General features: G+C 54.6%; 1 protein-coding gene across 1 annotated transcript; it reads right to left on the minus strand.

Moving 5' to 3' along the window:
* Positions 1-8,252: 8,252 nt before the first annotated feature.
* LOC123637036 (cytochrome P450 26B1) lies at positions 8,253-26,636 on the minus strand. Its single transcript, XM_045549849.1, has 6 exons — positions 26,383-26,636; positions 22,735-22,959; positions 14,101-14,376; positions 13,815-13,970; positions 12,153-12,437; positions 8,253-11,729 (listed from the first exon to the last, which is right to left on the minus strand). The coding sequence occupies exons 1-6, from the start codon at positions 26,584-26,586 to the stop codon at positions 11,337-11,339; spliced, it is 1,539 nt and encodes a 512-aa protein (XP_045405805.1). The 5' UTR covers positions 26,587-26,636; the 3' UTR covers positions 8,253-11,336.
* Between the last annotated feature and the right edge of the window lie 1,299 nt (positions 26,637-27,935).

A 27,935-nucleotide genomic window follows, 5' to 3' on the forward strand; every position in this document is an offset into this window, starting at 1 on the left:
AAATGTTAAAGTAACTAACTTGAAGGAAACCAAAAAAAGGGAAACAAAGAAATGAGAAACAGTAAATAAACAAACAAAATAAACAATAAAATGGCAGAGTGAAGCCCTAACATATCAATAATTACCTTTAATGTAAATAGTCTAAATATACCAATTAAAAGGCAAAGCTTTGGCAGAGTGAATTTAAAAAACATAATACAACTATGTATTATTATAAGAAACTCACTTCAAATTCAATTATGGGTAGGTTGAAAGTAAAAGGATTAAAAAAGAAAGACACTATTTAAACATTAACTTTTTAAAAAGCAAGAGTGGCTATATTAATATCAGAAAAAGTATAGTTTAAAGAAAATCATTAGAAAAAAAGACATTACTTAATGATAAAAGGATCAATAGATGAAAAGGCATAATAATCCTAAATGTGTATGCAACAAACAATAAAGCTTCAAAATTCATGAAGCAAAAACTGATAGGGCTGAAAGAAGAAATAGACAAGTCCACATTCAATAACCCCCTCTGAGTAACCATTCGATAGAAAATCAACAAAAATATAGAAGGTCTGAACAACACAATCAATCAACAAATTCTAATTAGGATATAAAGAATACTCCACACCAAAAGAGCAGAATACACATACTTTTCAAATACCTATAGAACATTCATTAACATAGATCATATCCTGGGCTGTAAAACAAACCGCCACAAATTTAAGAGAATTGAAATAATACAAATATGTTCTCCAGCCATAATGTATCAAACTAGAACTCGGTAACAGAAAGACACAGAAAAATCTCTAAACACTTGGTAACTAAACAACATACTTCTAAGTAATCCAAGGGTCAAAGAGAAAATCTTGAGGAAATAAAAAATATATAGAACTTAATAAAAATGAAAGTGCAATATATCAAAATGTATGAGATGCAGCTAAAGCAGTGCTCATTGTGAAAATCATATCATTGAATGCTTACATTAGAAAATAAGAAAGGTCTCAAATCAATAATCTAAACTCCTATCTCAAGAAACTAGAAAAAAAAAAGTAAGCTTAACCTAAAGCAAGCAGAAGGAAGAAAATATTAAAGATAAAAGCGGAAATCAATGAAATTGCAAACAGGGAACCAATAGAGAAAATCAATGAAATAAAAAGCTGCTTCTTCGAGAAAATCAGCAAAATTGATAAAACCAAAACAAGACTGACAGAAATAAAAAGAGAAAAGGCACAAATCACCAATATTGTAGACCAAACAGGGAATATCACTACAGATCCTGCAGCCATTACAAAGATAATAAGGAAATACACCTTACACTCAAAAATTCAACAACTTGGAAGAAATTCAAAACTCAACTGAGATGAAATAGATCAACTAAAGTAGTCCTATTAACATAAAAGAAAGTGAACTAATTACTTAAAAGTTCCCAAAAGGGAAATCTCTAGACCAAGATGATTGCACTGGAGAACTCTACCAAACATTTAAAGATGATATATCAATTTTAGACAAGTTCTTTCAAAGCATAGAAGAGGAAGGAAAAACTCTTAAGTCATTTTATGAGGCCAGTATTACCCTGATATCAAAAGCAGACAAAGACAGTACCAAAAAAAAAAAAACAAACTACCAAGTATCATCTTTCATAAATGTGTATGCAAGTCTTCAACAATTAAAGAAGATACAAATAGCAAGCCACCTCCCCACATAGCAAAAGTCCAGGATCAGATGACTTCATTAGTGAATTCTACCACACATTTAAAGAGCACCAATCCTCCTCAAACTCTTCGAAAAAACTGAAAAGGAGGAAACACTTCTAAATTTATTCTATGAGGCCAGCATTACCCTTAAACCAAAGTCAGAAAAAGGCACTACAAGAAAAGAAAAACCACAGTAGGTTAATATTTCTGATGAATTTTGATGAAAAATTCCTCAACAAAATACTAGCAAATAGAATGCCATAGAACATTAAAAGGATTGCACACCGCAACCAAGTGGAAATTATTCCTGGAATGCAAGGACAGTTTAACATACAAAAATCAATGTATAAAAATTTTGTAAAAAATTAAAAAGTTTTTAATTAATCAATTCAATATACCACATTAAGAAAAAGAAGGAAAAAAACATAATCACCTTGATGCAGAAAAGCATTTGACAAAATTCAACACCTGTTTATGATAAAAACATTCAACTGGAAATGGAAGAAAATTGCCTCAACATAGTAAAGGCCATTATGAAAAGCCTACCACTAATGTGATATGTTAACATCATAACATAAAAGGCTAAAAGTTTTTCCTCTAAGATCAGGGACAAGATAAGAATACCTGCTTTGGCCACCTCTACTCAACATAGTGCTGGAAGTCCTATCCAGGGAAATTAGTCAAGAAAAAGAAATGTCAAAATTGGAAAGGAAGAAGTAAAATTATTTCTCTTCACACACAATGTGATATTATATGTAGAAAACCCTAAAGATTCCACACATTAAAGAAACATTATAACTAATAAACAAATTCAGCAAAGTTGCAGGATACAAAAATCAACACACAAAAATCATTTGCATTTCTATACAGTAATAATAAATAATTTGAAAAGGAAATAAAGAAAACCGTTCCATTTACAATAGCATCAAAAAGTACAAAATATTTAGGAATAAACTTCACCAAGAAGACAAAAGACTTGTACACTGAAAACTATGAGTATTGCTGTAAGAAATTAAAGAAGATACAAATAAATGGAAAGACAACCTGTGTTCATGGATTGGAAGACTTAATATTGTTAAGATGTCAATATTACCCAAAACTATTTACAATTTCAATGTAATTCCTATAAAAATTTCAACTTTTTTTTGCAGAAATAGAAAAATCTATCATAAAATTTATATGGAATCTCAAAGAACCCTGAATAGCCAAAACAATCTTGAAAAAGAAGAGCAAGGTTGGAGGTCTCACATTTTCTTTTCTTCCTTTTTTTTTTTTTTTTTTTAAGGAGAGATGAGGGATCTCACGATGTTGCCCAGGCTGGTCTCAAACTCATGAGCCTTAAGCAATCCTCCCACCACAGCCTCCAAAGTGCTGAGATTACAGGTATGAGCCACCACACCCAGTTCACATTTTCTGATTTTAAAACTCACCATAAAGCTACAGTAATCAAAACAGTGTGGTACTGACATAAAGACAGACTCATACCAATGGAATAGAATAGAGAGCCCAGAAATAAACCCCCACATTTATGGTCATATTATTTTTGACAAGGGTGCCAAGACCATTCAATAGGGAAAGGACAATCTTTTCAACAAACGGTTTTGGGAAAATTGGCTATCCATATGCAAAAGAATGAAGTTGGACCCATACTTTACACTATATGAAAATTATCTCAAAACATATAAAACTGAAACTATAAAACTCTTAGAAGAAAACATAGGGGGAAAGTTTCATGACACTGGATTTGATGATGATTTCTTGGATAGGACACCAAAAGCACAAGCAACAAAAATAGAGATAGTTTGGACTATATCAAAATTAAAAATTTTGTTGCACCAAAGACACCATCAACAGAGTTAAAAGGCAACCCACAGAATAGGGGAAAATATTTTCAAATCATGTATCTGATAAGTGGTTGATATCCAGAATTTATAAAGATCTACAACTCAACAACAACCACCCAAGTAAAAATGTGCAAAGGACTTAAATAGAAATTTCTTTAAAGAAGATATGCTAATGGCCAATAATCAAATAAAAAGATATTCAACATCGCTAATCATTAGGGTAATGTAAATGAAAACCAAAATGATATTCCATTTCACACCCATTAGGATAGCTATTATTAATATATTTTTAAAAAGCCGAAAACAGAAAATAACAAGTGTTGGTAAGAGTATAGAGAAATTGGAATCCTTGCACATTGCTGGTACGCTGGAATGTAAAATGATATAACTGCTGTGGAAAACAGTGTAGCGGTTCCTCAAAAAATTAACTGTATAATTAGTATATGCTCCAGTAATTCCCCTTCTGAATAGAAAGGGAATAGGAAGCAGAGACTCAAACAAATATTTGCACACCCATGTTCATAGCGACATTATTCACAATAGCCAAAAGGTGGAAGTAACTCAAGTGTTTATCAATGGATGAATGGATAAACAAAATGTGGTTTATATATATATATATATATATATATATATATATAAATGGAATATTATTCTGTCTTAAAAAAGAAGAAAATTCTAACACATATAATAACACATATGAACCTTGAAAACATTATACTAAATGAAATAAGCAAGTCACAAAAAAGCAAATACTATATGATTCCACTTATATAAGGTACCCAGAGGTACCTTAAATTCATAGAGGCAGAAAGTAGAGTGGTGGTTGCCAGGGCTGGGAGCAGGGAAAAATGGAGAGTTAGTGTTTAATAAATACAGAGTTTGAGTTTTGGAAGATGAAAATGTTGAGTTGAAGGATGGTGATGGTCGTACAACAATGTGTATGTGCTTAAAGTCACTGAACTGTACACTTAAGAACTGTTAAGATAGTGAATTTTATGTTCTATTTAACCACAGTTTTAAATATATATATATTTTAGTGAACCAAAACTAACAATGCATAAAAAAAAAATTAAACACCATGGCCAAGTGGGATTTATCACAAGTATGAAAGGCTGGTTCAACATTCAAAAATAAGTCAATGTAATTCACCATTTCAACAGGCTAAAGAAGAAAAATTATTTGATGACATCATTTGACATAGAAAAAAGCATTTTACAAAATCCAACATCCACTTGTGATTTAAAATAAAAACTCATGGGGCACAGTGGCTCATACCTGTAAACCCAGCACTTGGATTCCACGAATTTACGGGTGTGATAAAATGACATCCAACTATACTTGTACAGTCACATGTTGCTTAATCATGGGGATACGTTCTATTAGGCGATTTGATGGTGGTGGAACATCACAGAGTACACTTGCACAAGCCTAGATGGTCTAGCCCTGCACACCCAGGTAATGTGGCATAGCCTATTGCTCCTAGGCTACAAACCTGCACAGCAGGTCACCATACTGAATACTGTAGGCGTTTGGAACATGGTAAGCATTTGCATATCTAAGCACATCTAAACCTAGAAAGGCAATGTGTTATGCACCTGCACCATTATGACAGCCGTGACATCACTAGGCAATAGGAATTTTCAGCTCCATTATAATCTTATGGGCCCACTGACATATACGTGGTCCACTGTTGGCCGAAACATGTGCTATAGTTATGTAAGAAGCCACCAGGGGAAACTGGGGGAAGGGTACATGGGACCTCTCTTGTACTATCTTTGCAACTTTCTGTGGGTCTATAATTCTATAAATAAAAAGTGCACGCGCGCACACACACACACACACACACACACACACACACACACACACACAGTCACCCAAAGCCCCGGGGAGCTCGGCAGGCTCTGTTTTGATGGAGAAGGACCTGATATCACAGTGGTGCAAACAACCTCGCATGCAGCAGCGGGGCTTCCCTTTACAGCATCTCCACTTTTCAAATGTCACTCATTGGCCACCGTCCTTCCTGCACTCCTAACACACAAATTCAGCAGCCCTGGTCTTCCCCACCCAGTCCCTTGCTGGCTCCTTTCCCTCCCACCTCAGCTGTGCTCTGCAGTGACTTTCAGTTCCACCTGTCCCCTCCCACACTTCCTTCCCTTCTCTGCCTTGGGTCGCCGGTCGTACCTCAGGCCTCTGACCCCACCACACACTCACTACACAACACTCGGCTTAGAGGGAACCTAAGCCGTAGTCCCAGAGGATGGACATGCCAAATATGAAGGCTACAACAGGCAAAGCAAGAAGGAATTCTGCAGACCAGCCAGGAAGGAGGGGACATAGCCAAGCAGGTGAGCACTGCCCAGGCACACCTGCCTCCCAGGCCACCCACATTCCCTCCCAGGGAGCCTGGTACCCTCAGGTGGGCTGGGACCCTGGCCACATGGCTGCTGCCAGCCAAGGAACCCCTGCTGTGCCTCAAACAGTCCCCAGGGCAGAACCGGCTCCTTGGGGCAGGGGGTGGGGAAGTCACAGCACCCCACTCTCACCGAAGCCTTTCTGGGCTCCCCTGTGTCTCACCTGCTGTGCAGGATGCAGGAGCAGTTGGAGGAGGCCAGAGTCTTAGAGCACCAGGGCCTGAGGGTGGCAAGAGGGTTCTCTTTCCAGGGAGGAGGCCAAGGCTGGAGGAGCTGTAAGGAAGGGCCTCCTGGGAGGCCAGACACAAATAGCCATTCTCTCTCTCTCCCTCTCCCCTCCGTGTCTCTCCCCCTCCCTGCCTCTCTCTCCTTCCCTCTCTCCCTTTCTTTCCCCCTTTTCCTTATCTCCTCCAAGGCACGTCAAAGCTAAGCAGAGCTGGCAGATCAGCGACTCTGTCCTCACCTGGTCACCTCACCCTGTTGGCCCCAAAGCTCTGCTCTGGCCTGCCCTGTTCCTGGCTCCCAGCCTCTGGCCACCCTGGGCAGCCGGGCCCAGCCAAGGCCGGGCTGTTTTGGAAAAGTGCAGGGAGGTGGCAAAATGTGCGGTCTGCGCGTTCCCTCCAAACTGGCGCCCCAATCCCTGGACAAACAGATCCGTGTTTGTCTGTCCACAGCGGCCTGTGTTCTCCTTCCAGGCCAGGAGATCCCGGGGGCAGCCAGCCGTGTGGAGAACCGGCAGGCAGGCGGACGTCATTGACGCAGGGGGCCCACGGTGGAGGGGCAAGGACAGGCTGTGTGCCGGGCCAGCCGCCCACCCGCCCCGCGGCAGGGTGGTCAGGCCAAGGGCAGCCCAGGGACCGTGTCTCCTTCTCCTCTGCTGCCACACAGACATTCCACCACGACAGATGGAATTTACACTGAAAAACTACTGCCATTCCCTGGCGCGCTCCCCCTGCACGCGGAGGCTTTTCGCCGCTCCTTGCCTTGCCAGGGGCTCCTGTTCGAGGCACAGGAGCGGGGACGTGAGGGGCAGGGCAGGCTGCTGGTGTGGCCTTGGGAAAGCTGCTGCCACTCTGAGACTCTGCTTTATCTTGTGGAAAATAGGGACATGGCCCTTGCCCTGCCCTGCCCTGGGGAAAGCGAGGGCTAGGGTTGGGGTCAGGGTGGCCGTGCGGCCCGGGCACCGCGGGAGGGGGAGGTGAAGTAGACAGGCAGATGAGCTGGCGACCCGAGTGGCTGAGCGTCCTGCCCTGGTGGCATTGCTCAGATGCTGGGCAATTCTCTTCTGGGTGGCCGGGTTGTGCGACCCAGGCAGGGAGAGGCCCTGCACCCCGGGGTGTACCGGGGCCCGGGTGCTCTGCGCCGAGGTTGAGTCCAACTGACTGACTATATCGAAAAGAAATACTACAGCCACGAAGAGTCTTTTCTCCTTTCGCCAGCTCAGTAGTGGACTTTCCCTCCAGGACTGTGGGGAGAGGACCAGGGCGTGCATGGCAGAGGCTGGGAGCAGCCTGGACACTCTGTGGTCTTTCTGCTCCCAGCCTGCAGCTCTGTCTCTCACTGCCCTCCTCCCCACCCCCCTCGGGCCTTGGAACCACTTGGGCCTTGCCTGTCTCAGCACCACTGGAGGTCTTGCTGGGGTCACCTCAGGCCTCAGTGACAGTCAGGCTGTGGAGCTTTCTGTAAAAATGTGATGATCAGCAAAAGAGGACAAGGTTTCAGTCCTCAGATAGGCCTGGAGTGCTGCAGCCTGTATCGACCCTTCATTGTGCTGCCCCTTCCAATACACATCCTGGGGCTCGAGGTTCTGACAAGGCCTGCAAACTTATTTGATCGTGGAATCTATTTGATCCTGCAACAACCATGACACAGGCTTTGAGAAGTGCTGGCATGGGGCGTGAGGCAGGAAGTCTCGGGAGCTGAATCCTGCTCTCCAGTTTGTCATGTGGCAGCAGACATCAGTGTCCTCATTCAATTTGACAGGGTGGGCTCTGAAGACAGGCCCTCAGAGTTCTGTGTCACCATGTCAAATCCTGAGACACCTGGCACAGCCAGTCACAGCCACACTCAGCCAGGTGAGTGGCCTCCCAGCTGTCCCATCCCCCAACAGGCTGAGCAGTTACACCTCTCCCTCCTCAGGGGAACCCACTCCTCCCCGGACCCCACACAGACTTCTCTGGCCTCACGAGACAGACGTTTTAGGGAAGAGCTTCCTAATGGACAAGCTGGACCAGGTGCCACCGACGTGAATGCTGGGAGGACCCTTTCAGTAAGGCTGAGAGGCAGAGACCAGAGAGGCAAAGGAGACGAGTGTGAGTCCCCACGGTTTATTATGGAAGCCTATAAAAGAGCCATATTGAGTATTTCCAAAATCACAAAATGCACAACATTCATTTTTTAATATGCAACATGGAATATTATATACAGATTAAAACCACATGAACAGCAAAAAACACTCATACGGCACCAGATTCATATCAAAACAAAACACACAAGTGCTTTTTCAATATTAAAACAACTGTGATAAAAACATATTAATATTTTGAACCACGTTTACAATAGAGAAAAAATTCATATTTTACTAAATAAAACAAATATTTAACAGCAAAAACTTTATACTAAATATCTATTTTGAATTATAACAAAAATAGTACTTATAATAGTTTATAAAGACAGACACAAAATTATAACATTTATGGAAAAAAAAAGTCTTGTGTATAAAATAATATTATAGCGATCTGGGCAGGGGCAGGGTGGTGCCCTGAACACAAACACCAGCGCCCAACATCAAAAGTGCTTCAATCTGCAAGCCCAGGGCAGGAGTTTTGTGGGGGTTTTGTCTTTTTAATATCAAGTTACAATAGTTGGGAATGGTGAGAAAACATCACCCATCTAACACTAGCTCTATGAAACACACAGGCAAACACAGGGACACAGATACCTCAATACAGATCTACAGAGGAGAGACGGAGGAAGTGCAAGGGCAGGATGCCGTCGGCCAGCCAGAGCTCTCTGTAGCTCTCTTCCTACTGCCTTTGAGGCCCAGCGGGGCAAATGATCCTTCTTTCCTCCCTTACAGGGGTCCCCTCGGCTTTTCCCTCTCCACCCCCTCCCAGGCTGGCCACCCCAAGGAAGACCCCTGAGGCCTCCCAGAGCCCTCCAGCCCCCTGCCCGTCCCCAGGGCCACACCCGGTGTGCTCCCTGTGTGGAGTTGCAGTTGCTGCACTCCTACATATTCAGTCAAAAACACCTGGTTCAGGGCAAGGTGGATCACCTTAAAGGAAAACGAACCTTCCAGACACTGGGCTTTTTGGTGGGTAACAGGTTCTGGTACACTGGTACACCATACAGCTATCTTGCAAGCTTTGATGAGTCTTTACATATTTTAGCCTGTTTTACAGAATTGGGGGGGTTGGAGGGATTTTACCAATTTTTTAAAAATTTCAAACTATTTTTGCCAAGAATGTCTGTTCCACACTGTTTTTTAGTAGTGAAAAGTAGGAAGCAAATGGAACATTTTAGACTCAGGGGTTACAGAGTGGTCTGCAAGGCATGCCCCCATTCCTATAGAGTCTGCTGTCGAGGCCGACGGGGCCGGCTGGGGTGCGCCGTGGGGCTGCCCACTGGACATTGTCGGGGCACTGAGCTGCTCACAGCAGCAGTTGGGGGATCATCATGTCCAGCTTTCTTCTTCTGTGCTTTCATTTTCTTGGAAAAGAGGATTCGTTGCTTTTATAACATCAAAACCCAATAGGGAAACATGGGAAGCAAAGAAAAATTTAAACACTGACAAAATTGCTGAGAGACTCACCAAAGACCCCCAGACCATCTTGGGAGGCATCCCAAACTGCCAACACTCAGAATGCCAGTGGCGGGAGCTACTCCTCTCTCACCCAGTCATCCAGACTGGCCAGTTTCAACCCAATCCCTTCTGACAAATGGCACATACCCTCATCCTCAGCTCTCTCAGGGCTCTGGCTGTAGCCCGCCCTGCAGCTTCTCAAGGCCACATGGGCCTCCAGTCGCCAGAGGCAGGGCTGCCTCTGCACTCACCTCCCCCTTGCCTTCATCTCGTCCCCAGTCCCCTGAGCTGGGCTAAGCAGACAGTGGCATAGAGTGGAAGGGACTTCAAGGGCACCTTTCCAAGGGCTAAGGGCACAAGGTAAGCGGCAAGGAAGGGCAGACAGAGGCCCATGCTCCCCGCCAGCAGAAAGAAACCGTATCCTGCCCCGTACTCACTAGCCGGAGCAGGAGGCACTGGGTGCACAGTGGCTAAGCAGGGAGCCACAGCAGCCTCCAAATCCACATGATCAGGGTTTTGACAGGATGGGGTAGGTGGCAATTGGCCATGGCCCCATCCCCTTCCAGGGGACAAGACAGAGGGGCTGGCTCTCAGCCTAAGACTGAGACTCTGAGGTTGAACTCAAATAAAGTCTGGAGCCTGGGAGAGCTGCTCCACCGTGGGCCAGGGGACTGGGTTTGACCGAGACCCCTTCCTCTCCACTCAACAGACATCTTGCCTGGAACAACTGGAACGGGGGCTGGGGATGGAGGAGATGTTTGTTCCAGACCCCTGCGTTGCCAAGATTCTCTATCAGGGAATAAATAGAGGGGTGGGGAGCCCATGACCTGGGGCCTCAGTTGGGTGTGCTTGTAGCAGGGAGCAACTTGGCTAAGCTGGGGGTGGGAAGGTGGGTTGTCAGTGCGCCTGCCCAGGGCCACCAGGAGGATGCTGGGGGACAGACCTGGGGCTCCTTTGCCCCAAGGTCAGAGAACAGAACAAGTAGCAGCAATAGTTAATTTCAAATGTCCAAACCGGTGTGGCTGGGGGCTGGGGGGGTGACGGTGAGGAGGCCTTCCAGGTTGGTGGCAGCCCTGCCCCTGCTAAGGCTGACTCCTGTTCTATTTATTACCCAGGATGCTGTTCTTCTGGCAGCCGCAGTGGGAGGGGCCGGGGGAGGGCGCTGACGAGTGCGCCAAAGGGGGCACCTCTGTCCTGCCTCCCCAGCTCAATGGCCTGACCTCCAACTGAAAGGGTCCCGAAGGAACAAGGGAAGGGGGCGGTTCAGAACATCACGAGCGAACACTGCAGCACGAGCAACACCTAACACTGTAACGGGCATGCAGAGCCCGGCCTCGCCCTGTCCCAGGAGCTGAGCTGGTGGGAACTGGGCAGCGCCTGGGGGGAAGCAGGAGCCAGGAGGGGAGCCCGTCCCCAGGAAGGATGGGGCCCTTTTGGCACTGGGCAGGGTTTGCCAGGGAGGGGGGCCGGGCTGGGCAAGTACGGGGGCGCTCGCCCTCCCCGGGTTCAGCCCCTCCCACACACAGGTTTCTACCTCCCCCCACCCCCACCCCCACCCCACGCCTGGGCTGGGCTGAGGCCGGTGTGGCCAGAGCACGCTAGACGGTGGCGCTCAGCATGGCCTCCGTCTCCGGCAGGATCTTGTTCTGATTGGAGTCCAGGCCAAAGAACTTGACGCTGAGGCCGTCCACGGGGTGCAGGACGGGGACCAGGGTGATGCGGGGGAAGGTCCGGGTGGCCAGCTCAAAGCGGCTCGTGCTGGCCAGCTCCACCGCCAGCACCTTCAGGAAGAGCTTGGCCAGGTGCTTGCCCAGGCAGGTCCGGACACCGCCGCCGAACGGGAGGTAATGGAAGCGGCCGTCCTTGTCCTCGCTCCGTGCCTGACTGAAGCGGTCGGGGTCGAACACGTTCACGTCTTTGAACACAGGTGCTGTGTCGTGGGTATCCCGGATGCTGTACATGACGCTCCAGCCTTTGGGGATCTGGAAACCCTGGAGGCGAGATGGGGGCGGGGGGGGCGGATGGTGAGAGCCAGGGGCGCCCAGGGGAGGGCCCAGGACTGCCTGCCTCTGTCCATCCCCAGCCCCAGATGTTCAAGACCTGCCCCTTCCTAGAGACACCCCACTGTGGCCCCCCAGGCCCGGCCAGCCTCCCTGCTCAGCATGTTAGTCCAGGCTTGTTTACAGCTGTCCACATGCACCTTCACATGTGACACCCAGGTTGGCTTCCTCTGACTCTGCATTTGGGGCCACATGGCTCCCGTGAGACTGCAAGCTCCCTGAAAGCAAGCACTGTGCCCCCATCAGACTGAGGTACCCAAGCGGGGGTCTGGTCATCCCCATCCGTCAGCCCCAGCCCCCAAAGTGGGCCCCCCAGGGCCCCCCAGCCCCCGGCCCCATGGGGCCCAGCCTCACGTCGAGCTCAAACGTCTGCAGCACGGTGCGGTAGCCACCAGAGATGGGTGTGAAGAGGCGCATGACCTCCTTGATGACGCAGTCCAGGTAGCGCAGCCCGCTGAGCGTGTCGAGGCGCAGGGTGCCCTCGCAGGGGCAGCCGCCACTGTGCAGGATGCCCTGGGCCCGCAGCTCCTCCCGCAGCTTCTCCAGCACGGCCGGGTGCTTCAGCAGCTGCATGATCAGCGAGGTGCTGGCGCTGGCTGTGGTGGCATAGGCCGCAAAGATCAGCTCCAGCGTGCCGTCCTGCAGCCGCAGAGAGGAGAGGCACCATTGGCCAACTGAGTTCAGCCAGGTGGACTCAGCCTGGGGACAGGCCCATTCTGCCAGCGTCCCCTGTGCCCAGAGTCATCTGTGCTGGGCCCTGCTCGCTTCCTGCTGTGATTTCTGCTTCCTCTGAGCCTCACGTGTCTGGGCATTGGGGCCACAATGGCATGGGAGTCACAGCCAGCCGCTGGCTGGGCAGGAGACACAACTGCTGTGGCCAGGCAGAGGCACTAGCCTGTTAGTCCTTTGGGGGCAGGGCTACTCCTCACTCCCTGCTAGAATCCTGCCAGCCCTAGAGGCCTGATCAATGCAGTGAGCTCACAGAAGAAAAGGAACAAATCTCAGGTACTGGGCCTGAGTGTATGCGTGCATGTGTGTGTGCAGGGGACATGGGGTTTAAACCCAGCCTTCCCACTCCCCGCCCCAGCTCCTCCTCCATCCCCAGGAGGAGGACATCTAGCAGGAATCAGGGGAGCTGATGGAGTCTGGCAGGCAGCCTGGGGCCACAGCCCTGAGGACCTGAGATGAGGCTGCAGTGAGGAGGCTGAGGGAAGGTGACCCCCTCCAGAGAACTTAAAGACCCTCTCTGGGGAGCGGACACTGGGTGTGGGTACCCCAGGGCAAGGCCCCAGCAGGTCATTTCATTCCAAGCCCCACATTTGTGGGCCCAGAGAGGGGAGTGAAGGGCCCTAGGTCCCTTACTTGCCATGGCACCACCAGTCACAAAACTCGTAAAATGGGAGTCATTCCAGCCTCTTCCTGGCTCCCCAGGAAAAAAATTGGAGCTAGAATACATGGAGGCAAAGACAGTGGGGGGATGGGGAGTCTGCAGTGAGTGTCTGTGGGTACCTGGTTGGGGGAGGGGCTAACGGAGCCCCCTCAGGTGGAACATCCACCCACAAGGCGGGCGGGAAGCCCAGCATGGAGCGCAGCTAGCCCGTGCCAGGTGGGATGGGGGAAAGGCTGGGGGTGGAGGAGGTGCACCCAAATCTCCCCTGCTATTCCCCAAGGGTGCAGGCTGGCCTCAAGCAAGTGGCTTCCCCTTCTGGGCCTCCGCTTCCTTAGGTAGCCTCCAGAGGTTTTGGAACCATGAAATGAACTGAGAGCCTTCCCAGCTCTAAGCTGCCTTTTGTGTCTGCTGCTGGCTGCTGTGGAGAGAGGAGGGCAGCCTGTGGCGTCCTGCACAGGGGCAGGGACACGGTCTCTGCTTCCAGTTTTGCGCTCTCCAGCTGCCACTCAGAAAGCAGTGCAAAGTGGGAGCAGAGCATGGAGAAAGGGCAGGAGCCTTTCCCGTGAGGGAAGCCCCACCACGGAGCACGGGCGCCTGCTGCCCACTGGGGGAGCCGCGGCCCCCACCTTCAGCTCCTGCATGGTCATCTCCTTCCCGTGCTCCTTGCTGCTCTCGATGAGGATGTCCAGCGCGTCCGAGTAGTCCTTGCCCTGGGGGCACTGCAGCTTCTCCCGGATGGCCTTCTCCAGCCCCTTCTGCAGGGTCTGCCGAGCCTGAATGCCCTGAGGGGAGAAGCAGCTGTCACCCACACAGCCCACCCTCCCAGTGACACCTCTCCCCTCTGTCCGTGTGCCCCTGCCTGTCTTAGCCTGGATGCCCGGCCTCCCCTCCTCCCAGGCCCGGGGTCCTCACCCGCCGGTAGCCACTGAAGGGCAAGTCGACAGGCAGGGAGAAGACATTCTCTACAAATTGCTGGTAGACGTCGAAGAGGTGCCCGAGGTCCTCCTCAGGAATGCTGAAACCCAGCAGCACCCGGATGGCCATGCGGAAGGTGAGCTTCTGCGCCTCCTGGTACACGTTGATGGCCTCGGGGTGGCTGCTCCAGGCACGCAGCGTGTCCTGGATCACCAGCTGGATCTTGGGCAGGTAGCTTTCCAGGGCCTCATGGCTGAAGATCTTGGAGAAGACCTGAAGGGCAGGGAGGCAGGTGGGTGAGCTGGCCAGCATGGCGTACCCTGGCGTACCCCCTGAAGCTGGCCTGGCTGAGGCACCTGTCCCGTGACTACAACTAGGGAAAAGTCCAGGTCCCACACAATGGCAAAGCCTTGGGGACTGGCCAGCCCAGCTGCCAACTAGTCTGTGGGGGATGTGCCTGTGAGGGGCACAGACGGGGTTGAGGAGGGCTGGAGCATGGAGGCTGCCCTTCCACGCAAGGGCCCATTCCCGAATCTCAGGACAAGGGGCAAAGTGCCCAGGAGAAGTGAAAAACAGGTGAGTGGAATGGACCAGAAAGAGGTGGGAAAGCAGTAGGTGGCTCTTCTACTCTACCGATGGGCAAGCAAGAGCATCTGAGGCTGTACCATAAGCAGGACTTCCTGGGAACCAAAATTATTCTCATGCCCTGAGAAACACCTACTGGGAGTTTATTAACAGTAATGCCATTAAGATGTCTTCAGTGTGGCCAGGTCTAGAGGTAGGGGGATGGGGGCAATGGCTTTCCACCCCACAAGATCATAAAGACAAACAGAAGCCCTTTTAATTCCCTGCAGCTTCCAGGACCATTTTAAGTGGCCAGTCAATCCCTGCTTCTCTGTCCTCCTGACTGGCTCGGCAACCCCCTTGCGGCCCCTCCTCACTGAGATGCCCCAGCACCTGGTTTTCATCTGCAGGAGAGGGGAGGATGTTAGTTTATTTACTGACAGCCTGTGGGTCTCACTCATAACCAACACTTCCATCTCCCCCAGAGTATGGAGCAGAAGGGGGTGCCCCCCAGCAGCACCAGGGGAAAGGTCACCGGAAAGGCCGAGAGGGGAGGGGCAGTGCAGAAGGAGCCCCCCACCCTGCCCCGTGCAAACCACACACACGCGCCCGCCCTCCCCTCTGCCCCCCAAACACAACCACCGCACAAACTGTAAATGTGAGAATTTCCCCTGCAGTCAGCTCGAGGAGGAAAGGTAACATTTTCCTGGCCTGGGCCCTGCATGGCTAATGGGAGGGCTGGTTTGCAGAAATAACAGTGCTGGCCCTTCAGTGGCCCAGCCAGGCATTCACAATAGCACTTTCATTCCGAAATTCCCGGCGGAGAGAAGGAGGGAGGGCAGGAGGCCGGTGAGGGGCAGAGAGGCCCGCACTGTTTGGGGCTGCTCCTGCTACAAAGGGACAGCCAAAAGGTAGGGGACGATAGGAGGTCACCTAGGTCAACGCAGGCCTGGACGGCTCACTCACACCTTGCCTAGTTTTGGGGGTCCCAGGGAACTTCCAGGGGGGACTCCAGTGGCCCCCTCCCTTCAGAGGGTTATGGATAAAAGCAAAGCTTGTCTACCTCAGCCCCCCACCCTGGTGTCCTTAGGATTCCAGGTTTGGTCTTCGGGATGGGAGTGGGCCCCCAAAGCCCAGCACTGGCCAACTAAGGGCCCTTAAAAAACAGCGAAGAGGCCACACATGGGGTGAACAGAAAGTGGTACCCGGGAGCTGAGCAGGCTCATCAGGAAACACAGGAGGCAGAAAAATTACTCTGCAGCTACCAGGTCTCTGTGGGGAGCTGGAGGTGTGGCAGGAGGAGCCAGGAAGGCCACGCCTGGCCCTGAGCTGGCCAGCCCAGGACAGAGTAGAGGTTCTGTCAAGGAGGGGCCAGGTTAGGGGCTGGCCAGGGCCCCCAGCACATGGGAGACCTGGTCCCAAAGATGGGTCTGTGGAGAGGGCCAGGGGGGCAGAGGCCACGCCCACCAGGCCCAGCCAAAGTCAAAGCCAGCTGGGCTCTGAGATGCAGTGGGGGGATGGGAATAGACGCTGGGCGCCCAGAGACCTGTTTTAGCCCCGAATCATCCACCAACTTCTTGTGTGATCACAACCAAGTGATCCCCTCCCCCAATCCTCAGTTTTCTCATCTGTAAAATGCTGACGTTGAACCAGGTTATCGCCGGGGTTGCTGTCATTCCACCAAGCACATGAGCACCACTGTCCACTTGACCCTAAGTAGACGCTACCCCTCGAGGTAGCCCAGAACCTGGCAATGCTCCAGTCGCCTAGAGAGGGCCTACCAGGCCCCACCACACAGCCCACACGGGCACGGCGGCCCGAGAGCGGCCATTCCAGGGTTTCCCACGGGGAGCGCGGAAGGCGCCCGCCGGCCGCTGCCGAGCTCTGCCCTGCCCGTAGGTTGCATTCCCTGCGCCCTCTAGCGACGGCAGGCTGAATCGCTCCTATTCAGGCCTTGGGGGCCAAGCAGGGCAGGGACAACCGGGGAATACAGGACAAGGACGCGGAACCTGGGAATGAGAGGAAGGACTCCAAGGGCAGGGGGCCCACACCGGGCACCGGGGTGGGAAGAGGTGCTGAGCAAGGCCAGGAGCTGGAATGTCCCAAGAAACCCACTGCCACCCTGCACCCTGCAGGCGCCGGGGGCTGGGGCCTCTGGAAAGAGAACTGAAGCCGGACCAGGGCTCTTGTCTTGACCAGCCTCTGATTTGCCCAGTGATGGCCAGCAGGTCGCTGCCCCGTCTGGAGCTCAGTTTCCCTATGGGTTCATGAGGAGTGGTTCATGAGGAGTCCAACTGGATGTTCTGAGGTCCCTTTCCACCTGGCTGCCCCATGATTCTCCTCAGAGCACCCCCCAACCCCCAGGAGAAACTGCCCAAATGAGAAGCCAAGCAAAGGCAGGTGGTGGGCACTCTGGCCCCAGGGGCTTTGCTCAGAGGCCACTGAGTCCAGGCCCCTGCCTCTGGCCCAGCTGTTCCACGGGCATTGGGGCCTCCCAGGTGCTGGGAAGACTGCGGGGCCTCATCCCTCAGTTTGTGCCCAGGGTTAACAGCCCAGGCACTTCCCAAAGCCCAGGAGGCTCAGAAACCACCACCCGCCACAAAGGACAGGCAGAGGCAGAGGCGGAGGTTCCGGCTAGGGCACAGGAGCCTGGGCTGTGCCTGGGCGGGCTGGGTCTGAGGAGCTGCCTGCCGGGGTTGGGACTTGGGCACACTGGGAAGGTGCCCAGGAGCGGCTCAGTGTGAAGAGAGGAAGGGTTCCCGGCCCCCAGAGCCGACTTCCCTGACCACAGTCATCACAGAAGCCAGGGCTGCTTTGTTTCCCTCCGGGGCTTCCCTGGGAATTCCCAAAAGTGAGCCAAGAATGCCGGACAAAGGTCACTGGGAACCAGCCCAGGCCCAGGCCACTCCCTGCAGAGGGAGCCTCAGGACAAGGGCAGGAGGGAGGATGGCTCCCATCTTGAGGGATGTCACCAGTTTCCCCTCAACACAATAAGCTCAAGAGCCCCATCCCTAGTTCTCTTCCTCCCTCCAGAATGTGGGCCAATCTCTGAACTAGGGTCTGGGGATACCACCAGGGCTTGTCAAGGCTCAAATTCCCTACAGTTGTTTCTAAAAATGCTTTCTCTCTCCCAGTTAGGCCCCCCTCATCCCTCCCACCTCTCATCCAGTGCCCCTGGGAGGAGGGTCACTCTGAACCCCCATGGCCCTGCGTGCTGTGCCTGCTTGGCCAGGTAACCTCCCCCTTCTCTGCTGGTGGCTATGGATGGATGGACAAATGGATAGGCAACCACGGGAGCAGGAAGAGCCAGAGAGGGAACCCACTGCCTGGGCCAGTGACTCAGACTGGGAGGAATGGAAGCAGCTGCCCAAGAGGGGTGGGGGCCCGGGCAGGCCACCCGGCCAAGCCACCGGAGCCGCGGCCTGCAGAGTGGAAAGAATAACACAGGGCGGGCAGCCGCCGCGGCAGCCATCCGCACAGGGGTGACGCCAAGGTGTGTACTTTACACCCAAGCAAGGGGGGAACAAGAGAGGACGTCATCTTCCCAGCTGTCTGGCATTTCCACTGGCCCTCAGCTTCACCCTGGCCCAGTGGAAATGCCAGGCAGCTTCACCCAGAGTTGGAAATGCCCAAGTCTGGTGTCCTGTCCCCCATCTGGCTCTAGCTATAATCATCTCACCTCAAGACCTGCTTCCCACTGCCCTACACTGCCCTAGCTCCTCCGCACACGCAGCAAACACCAGGCGGGGCGGGGAGGCAGCACTGGCGGAATCTGGAAGGGTTTGCCCAGACGCTCTCATCCCTCCCTCTTCCTTGGAAAGCTGAGGCCCAGAGGGGGAAGGGCCCTCCAAGGTCACAGTGCAGGGCATGACTGGCCATACCCAGCAGAGTCCCTAAAGCCCCAGCCTCCCACCACTGCAGACTCCATCGAGCCAGCCCTGGTGGGGCTGCCAGCCCTGGTGGGCTCTGAATTTATCTAAAGGTCCTGAAAGGATCCTCCTCTATGGCCTAAGTTTATTCTAAGGATGAGGCTGGCTATTCTGGCTACTCTGGTTTGTTCTCAGCATTTCCCAGGCCCCTGGAGTCCCTTCCCTTTAGGTCTGGGAAACCCAGGATGGACACAGCGGCTGGCACAGAGGCTAGGGCCAGAGCAGACCCCAGCCAAGCCTCCACACTCCCCACCAAGGCCACATTTGTCTTCAAAGGCTGGGAGAGTAAACAGACACATCAGCATCACAGCCTTGGACCCCTCTCTGGCCTGGGAGAAGGACACAGAAAAGAGGGACAAAGAGAGGCGGTAGCCCCCACGCCCAGCCCGCCCACCAGCCTGCTGCCTGGCACAAGGGCGAGCAGAGGGAGGCACTCACTCCCAGGCAAACTGGCAGCTGACGTGGGCTTCCTCCCCCGCTGACCTTCAGAGAAATCTGCTCCTGCCACTGCCCCCTCAGCAGCCCCTGTGTCCACTACTGGTGCTACAGTAACTTTTGTGTGAAGGACTTGGGTTGGCAGAACAAAGGCCCTGTGCCTATGCCAGGGGCTAGGGCAGAGCTCCCGGCAGCAGGGCTGCCCGGCCATGCCACCAGCCTTCCCATCCAGTGCAGGATGGAGCTTCTGAGAACTCCTAGAGCCAGGCATGGGCTAGCCTACCCCCAGGACCCTACAGCCATGGGCACCTGGCCCTGCCCTCCTGCTGAGGCGCCTCCTGTCCTCTCCATCCCAGGACGCACAGGGTTTCTGAGAAGAGTGTGATGACCCTGAGCCTGACCTCCACCCTCACTCCAGGACGGGGCCCAAAGGCCAGGTCAGTGAGGGACAGTGGGTGGGCAGTCAGGGCTTCTGATCCCCACCTCCAAAGCCTGTTCCCCCACCTCCGACTCAGGCACACAGGCCCTGCAGGCAGGGGTCTGGGTAGAAAGGGCGAGATGACTGTGCTGCCCCTGAGATACTCTCCAAGTTCCCGGAGGGTCTCACAGGCACTGTCTAGGATGCCCTGAAGGAGATGGCCTCTTGGCACAAAGAGGCCTGGCCCTATCTCTAAAGGGAAAGAGGAAATGCCTAATCCTGGTGTGTGGGGCTGGGTGTTGGAAGCTTCTAGAACTATCCCCCAACTCCTCCATGTCTCTGACAACCCTTTCTCCCCCACCTTCCTAACTGGATTTCATCCACCCTTTAAGGACAATACCAGCCTCTCTACACACAAAGAGAGATGGGGTCCCTCCCCCATCCACCAGAGACACCCCAGGCCCTGGGTGGGGGAGGAGTAACCAGGGAGGAGGGAGTATGAGTCCCTGGCTGTGGGGACACTGGCCTGGCTTCCACAGATGATTCTGTGAGACTGGGCAAGACTTTCTGGACTTTTTCCCTGGCAACCCCACCCTGCTGGCCCTAGACCACCAGGGCAGCCAGGGCAAAACACCTGGCATGCAGTGATGGCAGTGAGGAGCCCCTTCCCAGCACATCTGGCCAGACCTCCCGGAGAAGGGGTGGGCCACCAGCCCCAATGGAAACAGTGACGCTTCTAGTTCCCCACCAGCCAGGCCCCAGCACACCTGGGCCCCACTTCCTGCACGTACCTCCTAACCAGGCTGGGCCTGGCCCAGCAGCCCACGCTCCAGCCAGGTCCCCGACTGCGGCATGCGCTGGATGGGGCAGTGGGAGTGGCACACAGCTGCCCCCACCTTGGCCACAGAGTCCACCAGGCACTGGATCCAGCAGACCGGCCATTCTCTCCAGGACCCACATAGACATATACTTAGAAACGGTGCCCCTGAGTAGTCTCATCCCTCCAGCTACGCTACTTCTTGAGAGCAAGGATCAAGTTTCCCACTCCTTTGTACCTAACCCCACGCCTTCCATGTTGTCCAGTAAACTTAGGTTTATAGGTCATCCAGTAGAGAGGGATCCTTTTGTTTAGCTGACTACCCATTTACCACATGACACACACAACTACTATGCACACAACCACATAGCAAGCACACAACTACTATGCACAAAGAGAGGGCCCCTGGATTTGGTTCTCAAGCCCCTCTGCCAGGATGAACTGGCTTCTGGCAACTCCCCTACCCCCAAGGCGCTAGAGGGCCAGATGCTGTGAATAGGGAGACCATCTACAGCTCGCCCAGGGTCCTCAGTTTCTGCTCCAGTCCCAGCCTTATCCCTGTCCCACCCTCCTCCTTCCCCACATACTCCTCTGGGACTATTAGTCTGTGCTCTCCCTTTCCTCCTTCCCTCCCCTGCAAATGGACATTTTAGGCCAAAACCTTGGGGCTTTCCAGACAGGCCCTCCCCAATGGGCACCTGGAGGCCCAAAGCTAAGTCAGGCAGAGGGTGGGTGGAACCCCAAGGCCCCAGGGTCTCTCACTCTGGTCCTGGCCAAGCCTCCTTCCTCCCAGCACCCCCTACCCATCCCAGTTGCTGGCACCCCTGAGCCAGCAGGACTGAGTAGGACTCTACATGCGTGGTGGCCCAGAAACTATTCCCATGGAAGCGGAAGCGGAAGGCCTCTGTTGCCGGTTCTGCCCTGCCTTTTCTTTGCGTCCTGACTGGGTTCAAGTCTCAATCAACCTCTCCCAGGCTTCTGTGAGAGGAGAGGATAATTCCCTTCTTGTCAAAGGCTCTACAAAGATGAAATGAGGAAGCAAGCAGCCATCTGCTCTGGAGCTGGGTCCCTGAGTCTCAGCATTCTCCCCACGCTCTGGAATGGGCCTTTGGTGGTGCCACCAAGACTAAGGGAGAAATAACTATCCAACACAGCTGAAAAGCCTGATTCCTAAGCCCACAGCCCCCTCCCAGCCACTCCCCAGAACACCTGCCCCCCAAACCCCGTCGGTCCCCAGGCTGTGTTAACTGCTTCCAGCTCTGAGTGAGGCAGATGGAAGAGATGACTTTGGGAGCCCTTTTCCAGTTCCTGAAATACGCGCTTTATTAGGGAACTGGGGTGGGTGGGGGAGGCACGAAGACCAGTCTCCTGTTTGATTTTCCTTCTTTTGTCTGCCATGGAGAATTACCCTTCGCAGGCTGTTCAGAGAATATCAAACGCTACAGGATGCGTCAGCGAGCAGCACAATCCCCCACGGCCACCTCACACGCGGACTTCTGGCCCAGGGAGTTGCCCCCTCCTCCTCCCCCTCCCGGACTGGAGCCCATCCACTGTTCCGGGAGATGAGAGGCTGCCTCTCCCCTTCCTTTAGGTTTCAACCCGGGGTGAGTCCTCTGACCCAATGGAAAAAAATGGAGTGGAGGAGGTCGTGCAGCCTCCCTCCTGGCGGCTTCAAGCCCGCAGGCCGGCGCCCCGCCCGCCCGCCGGCTCAGCTTTCGGGTTACTGCAGTTCAAACAGCACGTGCCGGCCGCGCTCCGAGCCGCGGCGGCGGCGCAGCCCAGAGGGGGCGGGGAGGCTTGCTCCGTGCGCGCTGGCTCGCCGCCTCCGCGCCTCTTCCAGTCGCTCGGGAAATCCACAGGATAAACACCCACTTTCTCTTCCTCTTTGTGTGGGGGGGTGCGCTTTGATCTCCGCCCGCGCCTCGGCTGCTCCCCCACCCCTCGCCTTCCCCCACTGTCCAGGCCGGTGCGCACGGCGGTCCAAAGCTTCCCGCATCTCTCCCTGATGAGGCCCCGAAATCACTGCCCACGAGATGCCCTTACCCCTCATCCCTGCGCCTGTCCGCGTCTCTCTTTAAGCAACCTGTGGCGGGAGGGCCAAGTTTGATTTTAAAATGAATTCCTGGGGGAAAGTGGTGAAAAGGAAAGCGCGCCGCCCAGCTGTCCCGCCCCCTCCTTTTTCCAGTTCTGTGGAGCACAGCAAGGACAGGCGTTGGACACCCCAGATCCCGCACTTCCAAGCTCTGTCCAAAGCAACCTGGCTGGCGGTGTCCACAGCGCAGTAGGCCAGCGGGAGGTTGGACCTGGAGGAGGCCTGTGCAGGCCCTGGATCCAGGCTCAAAGTCGTCTAGACGGGGAACTGCGGGGTCCTCAAGCATGGTGCGCAAAGGGGGGCGTTGATTCGAGTGGGGACATTCTGAGGCTGTCCATGAACTCCTTACACCGAGGGAGGAATGTAGAGTTCTTACCTTGCGCTTGTTGCGGTGGATGTCGCCGATAGAATTGGCCACCGTGTTGGGCCCCAGAAGCATTCGCGTGCTTCGAGGCCACTCGGTGCTCACGAGGTGGTGCTCGCCCATAAGGATCTTGCGCACGTTTTCCGCGCCCGTCACGCGTATCAGCGGGCGCCCCAGTAAATGCGTCTTGAACACGTTGCCGTACTTCTCCCTCCGCGACGACTGGAAGCCAGAACCCTGCGGAAGCCACACAAGGGACCTCTCTCAGGGTGCACGTCTCTAGAGGACCCGCGGGGGAGGATTGGCAGCCTCCAACTCGGGGCACCAGACACCTGCCCCTCCCCCAGCAAATACACACAGACACGCACGCACGCAGGTTTTATTTTTCACGGCGTGCACAAGAACTGGGAAGTAGGGCCTAGAGAGGATAATAAATAACGCAAGGAGGCGGGAGGCCCAGGGGCACCCCCAGGAGGCTGTTTTTCAGTAATGACTTTCGAGAGGGAAAAGGTATCCCCGGACAGCTGGACCTAAAGCTAGTCTCCAACCCCCACCCTCCCACCCCCACCCAGCGCTTGGAGCCTCTCGGAATAAATATTTCCAGGCTGCGGGCCACGGGCTGGCGAGACCCCGCGGGGTGGCCGCAGGCCAAAGATTATTTATAGCGGTGAGGTCGGTGCCCAGAGGCAGTCACTACAGATTGGGGGGGCGCGTTGGAGTTTCCTCCGTTCTCCAGTGTGGCCTGTGCAGGGATCCGGCAGCTCTCCGAGAGCTCTGCGAGGTGGGGTCACGGACCTAAAGCCGCGGGTTCCCCAATGCATTTTGCCCTGGAAATAACTGAGGCGGCTTTCGTGGCCTCCCGGGAGTTTGGTATGGGAGCGCGGCGGACGGCGCTTCCCGCGGGGCGGGGCAGGACCCGGCGGGGCGACCCGCGCAGGTAACCGGATCCCGGCGGCGGAGGCGGCGGCGCAAGTAGAGAATGGCGGGGCCCTGGCCGGCTCTAACGCTCCAAACAGCAGGCGCAGCCCGCCCGGCGCGAGTACCGGAAGCCGAGGGGACCTCAGAGGGGCGGGGGCAGGGGCGCCCCGCTCACCTTTGACGTTGCGCTCGCTACCCCACCCCGTGTTAACCCTTCTTCTGCCGGGGCGGCACTGAGTGAGCAGGGGAGGACTGCCACCTGTCCAGTGGCCCCGCCTGCCCGCCAACAGAACTACGGACTCCGGCTCCAGAACTATCCAGTCACGCACCCCCGAGGGGACAGCTCAGTTCCCCCTCTCCTGGATTGGTCCTCCTCCTCACTTTCCTTTCTTTCACGGAAAACTATTCTCCAGCTAGAAGTGTGCACACCCCAGCACAGCCGAAAAGTGACTCTGCAGAACCCGGATTCCCTAATCACTTTTCCACATGCGCCTGAGGCCCGGCGCGCGACAGGGAACGAGCTGGGAACGACCGCGCCGCCAGGAGGGGGGCCGAGCCGCGGGGGACGCTGCCCCGCTCCCAGGCTGGAGGGTCGGGGAGAGCTACCCCCACTGTGCAGCCGTTCGAGACGGCATCTACCCCTTTAAGAAAAATCAAGGCGGAGGTGGGGTGCGACAGGGAGGGGGTGAGAAGCGGGGTTCCCTCCCTTCGTCTGCTCTACCCGTCTCCGCGCTCCGTCTGACCCTCCGTCTCTCCTCTCCTTCTTTTCCTCTGTTATTCTTTTCTTTCAGCACAAAAGTTGGGCTGTGAATTTTCCGAGGTCGCCGCCGCCTCGCCCCCACCCCCTGCCTCTGATCTGCCTAACTGTAATTAAAGTGCGTTTTTTGTGGCATTAATAAAGAGTTATTTGTCCGCTGTTTCCATGGTCTTCACAAAGAGGACTTTCATGGGGCGGCCGCTCGGGCCGCGAGTCCAATTTATACAAAAATGTTGTATTTTTAGCCCTGGGCTCTGTTTAGATGGCGCTCGGTGGAAACGGAGAGCCCTTGGAGGTCCCCCCGTAAAATCTGATAAATGACTCCGAAGAAATAACGCTAGGATTCAGAGGGCTCTCATTAACCCCTTCGGCGCTCCCCTGCACGCATCCCCCTATTTTCCTCCACCTACGGGACCTAGGGCCCCGGGTTGTACGGATGAGAGGAGCAAGTTTCCCCTCCCTAACTTCTGTGTTGCTTGGACGCGGACCCCCAGGGGCCTTTGTGAGATTAGAAGAAAAGGTCAGGGGGACATTAAGGGGGGCAGAGAAAGGTCAGGAAACGGGGTGGGGGGCGGTGACAGACCGTGGATTCCGCAGACTGGCTGTAACAAGGCGGGAACCCTTGCCCAAGAGTTATTTTATTTCCTAAATTGGCGGCCAAAAGCCTAAACCACCGCCACAGTTAACCCTTTAAGTGTGGTGGCAAGGGAGAGGCTCTGGGGATTTCTTTGCGGGGAGGGGTAGTCGGATTGGTTGAAGCGAACCCCACCCCATTGCACGAACAACCCCAAAAAGATATGGGCCGACTCAGGGACATGGAAAGACCACAGGGCAGAGGAACCTCGCGTCCCCCTCCCCGCCCCCGCTTCGCTGTCATTAAGCCGGGGGCGGGGCGGGGTGTGTGTGTGCGTGCGCGCGCGCGGATTGCACGCGTCTGTTAATTTCAAGCCAAGCTTTCGCACCTCTAAACCCGCAGGTCCCGGCGCTCACCTTTCGCTTCACCTCTCCAGTGCCGGAATTGTCTGTTTCTGGACATCCATGCTCCCCCTCACCCTCATCAGCACCCATCGGACAAACACGCGTACACACGTACACACGAACGCGGTAACCCCAGAGGGGCCCCCACCCCCAAGAAAAAACCTGGTGTGTATCACATTGCAAAAGCGATTGTCTAGCACTTGATGAGGTTAACTCCAGGTTAACCTCCCCATTACCTACCTGGGTCTGGTCCCTAACGCGCCCCACCCCCATTTTCACCAGCAGAGTGAGGTTGTGCAGCGTCTAACAAACACACACCTCTCCCAAGTTTCTCTCCTGCTAAACTGTCCCCACCCAATAAGTAAACAGACCCTTTTCCCCGAAAGCCGAGAGCTCACAGGTCTCTGGCTTCCCATTTTCCTCGGGTTACCTTCTTCCTCTTCCACCACAAAACACACACACTGGAGCGGACCGCGGACCAGGGCAGTAGTACCTGGAGCAGCAGACTACGCAGCAGGAGTAGTTTTAAAGGGGCAATTCAAGCTGCCACCCACCCCGTCTTACTCTCCCGAGTCAGTTTTCGGCTCCCAGCGACACAGCCAAAGCCCAGGAAGCCGACGGCGACGGGGGCGTGGGGCGCGAAGGGGAGGCAAAAGCAGCTCAGGACCCGACGTCCCCTCGGACTCGCGCGCCGGGAGCCCCCAGGGGGCTCCACGCACCCCTGCTAGGCCGCCCGCGACCAGGGCAAGTCATTCTCGAGAGCTCCCTCTGGTCCGGAAACCCCTCTCACCAGCCCCCTGAACCTGCTCACCTGGCGCCAGTGGTCTCCGAACCACGCTGCGGGCGGGCAGAGGAAGCCCGGGCGGTTGAGTCTGGGAGGAGGGAAGGGGCGGGGCGGGGACCAGTGTCTTCACGCTCCCGGCGCCCCCTGGCCGGCCCGCGGTTCCGTCGGCCCGGAGCAAGCAGCTAGCGGACCCCAGAGAGCAGCGGAGAGAGCGCGCCCTTACCTGTAGCAGCCAGTGGCCGGTCTCTCCGATGAGCGGGAAGCCCATGGAACCCTTGGGGATGGGCAGCTTGCAGCTCTTGTCGCGGGTGGCAGCCCAGCGCAGCTGCCACAGCTGCTGCGACACGGCCAGTAGCAGCGTCACGGACACCAGGCACGCGGCGAGGGTGGCCAGCGCCGACACCAGCTCCAAGCCCTCAAAGAGCATGTTGGCGGCCGCTCGGGGGATTGGCTGTGCTGGCCCCGGCGGGGGAGGGGAGGGCTGGACGGGAGGGGACCGGAGCGGCGGGGGAAGGGAGGCTGCGGACGGGGGTCCTGGCACCTCCAGGCGAAACAGAGGAGGAGGAAGGGGCCGAGGAAAGGGGAGTGGAGGCTGCAAGGGGAGCGGAGAGAGGTAGAAAAAAATGCCTAAAAGGAGAGAGAAAGGAGACACGAGGCAACTGGGGTGTAACTTTGTTTGTTTGTTTGTTTGTTCCTTTATAGCGGGCTTAGGGGCTGCTCAAGGGTTGGTGAGATGAAGCCGTGAATCAAGCTGGTGGATTTGCTCTCCCCGCAACCATCACACTCGGAAAACTTTGGAAAACTTTGTCCAGCAGGAGCCTCTTTCTCGTAAGCCCCTTCCCCTGCTTGGAAAAAAAAAAAAGAAGAAGGGGGCGCGGAGAGCTAGCGGAGAGAAAGTGCGATTTGTCAAAAGTATTTCCCCAAAATTCCTAGGTGAAAAAAAGGGGGCAAAATCCTGAATGCAAAAATTCCAACGAACCCAGAAACTTTGGGGGCGAGGCGAGTGGAGAGGCCCGAGCCCAGCGTTCTGGGCAGCCCCAGGCGGCGCGCCCGAGCCTCAGAGCCGCCGCGGCACCCCCGAGGCGGGCGAGGCGGGCGCGGCGGGCGAGGCGGCGAGGCAGGCGCGGCGGCCGGAGCGCGGGTGCGGAGCCGGCGGGCCGCGGCCGGGACGGGACGCAGCCGGCGACAGAGCCCCGGGCGGGCGATGGGGCGGCGGCGGCAGCGGCGGCGGCAGGCGGGAGGGGTGAGGCGGGGTGGGGTTGGAGGAGGAGGTGGAAAACCCGAGCTGGGCTATTGTATCAATTAAGAAAAAGCAGTCCGTCCCGGGACGCGGTCTCTCGGCTCTGGAGTTGCTGCTGGGGGAAGAAAGGGGGGAAGAAAGGAAGGCAAAGGAATGAAAGAGGGGAAAGGCAGGAGGCAGGATTTCAGGGCTGGTGGTTTTAAAAGCTTCTCTCAATGTGAATTTGCGTCCTAAGCGAGCCAATGCGTGTGTTTATATAGAGGCGGGAGGCTGCCAGCATCCCCCCACCCTCGGCGCTCACAAAAGCTGGAGGCGTGGTGAGAGGCCGGCCCGCGGCCGGAGCGTGTGAGCGCAGGCCGGCCTCCCGCCCCGCCCCGGCCGCCCGCCGCCCGCCGCCCGCCCGGGACCCACTTGTAGCCGCCGCAGGATCAAACTCAGTTCACCTCTCGCCTCCTCTTCTTTCTCGCCGGCGTCTCGCTGAGCCCAGCACCTACAGACGGACGAGATGAGACACACGCGCGCGCGCGAACACACAC

The sequence above is a fragment of the Lemur catta genome, chromosome 4 (genome assembly GCF_020740605.2).
Source record: "Lemur catta isolate mLemCat1 chromosome 4, mLemCat1.pri, whole genome shotgun sequence".
NCBI lineage: Eukaryota > Metazoa > Chordata > Mammalia > Primates > Lemuridae > Lemur > Lemur catta.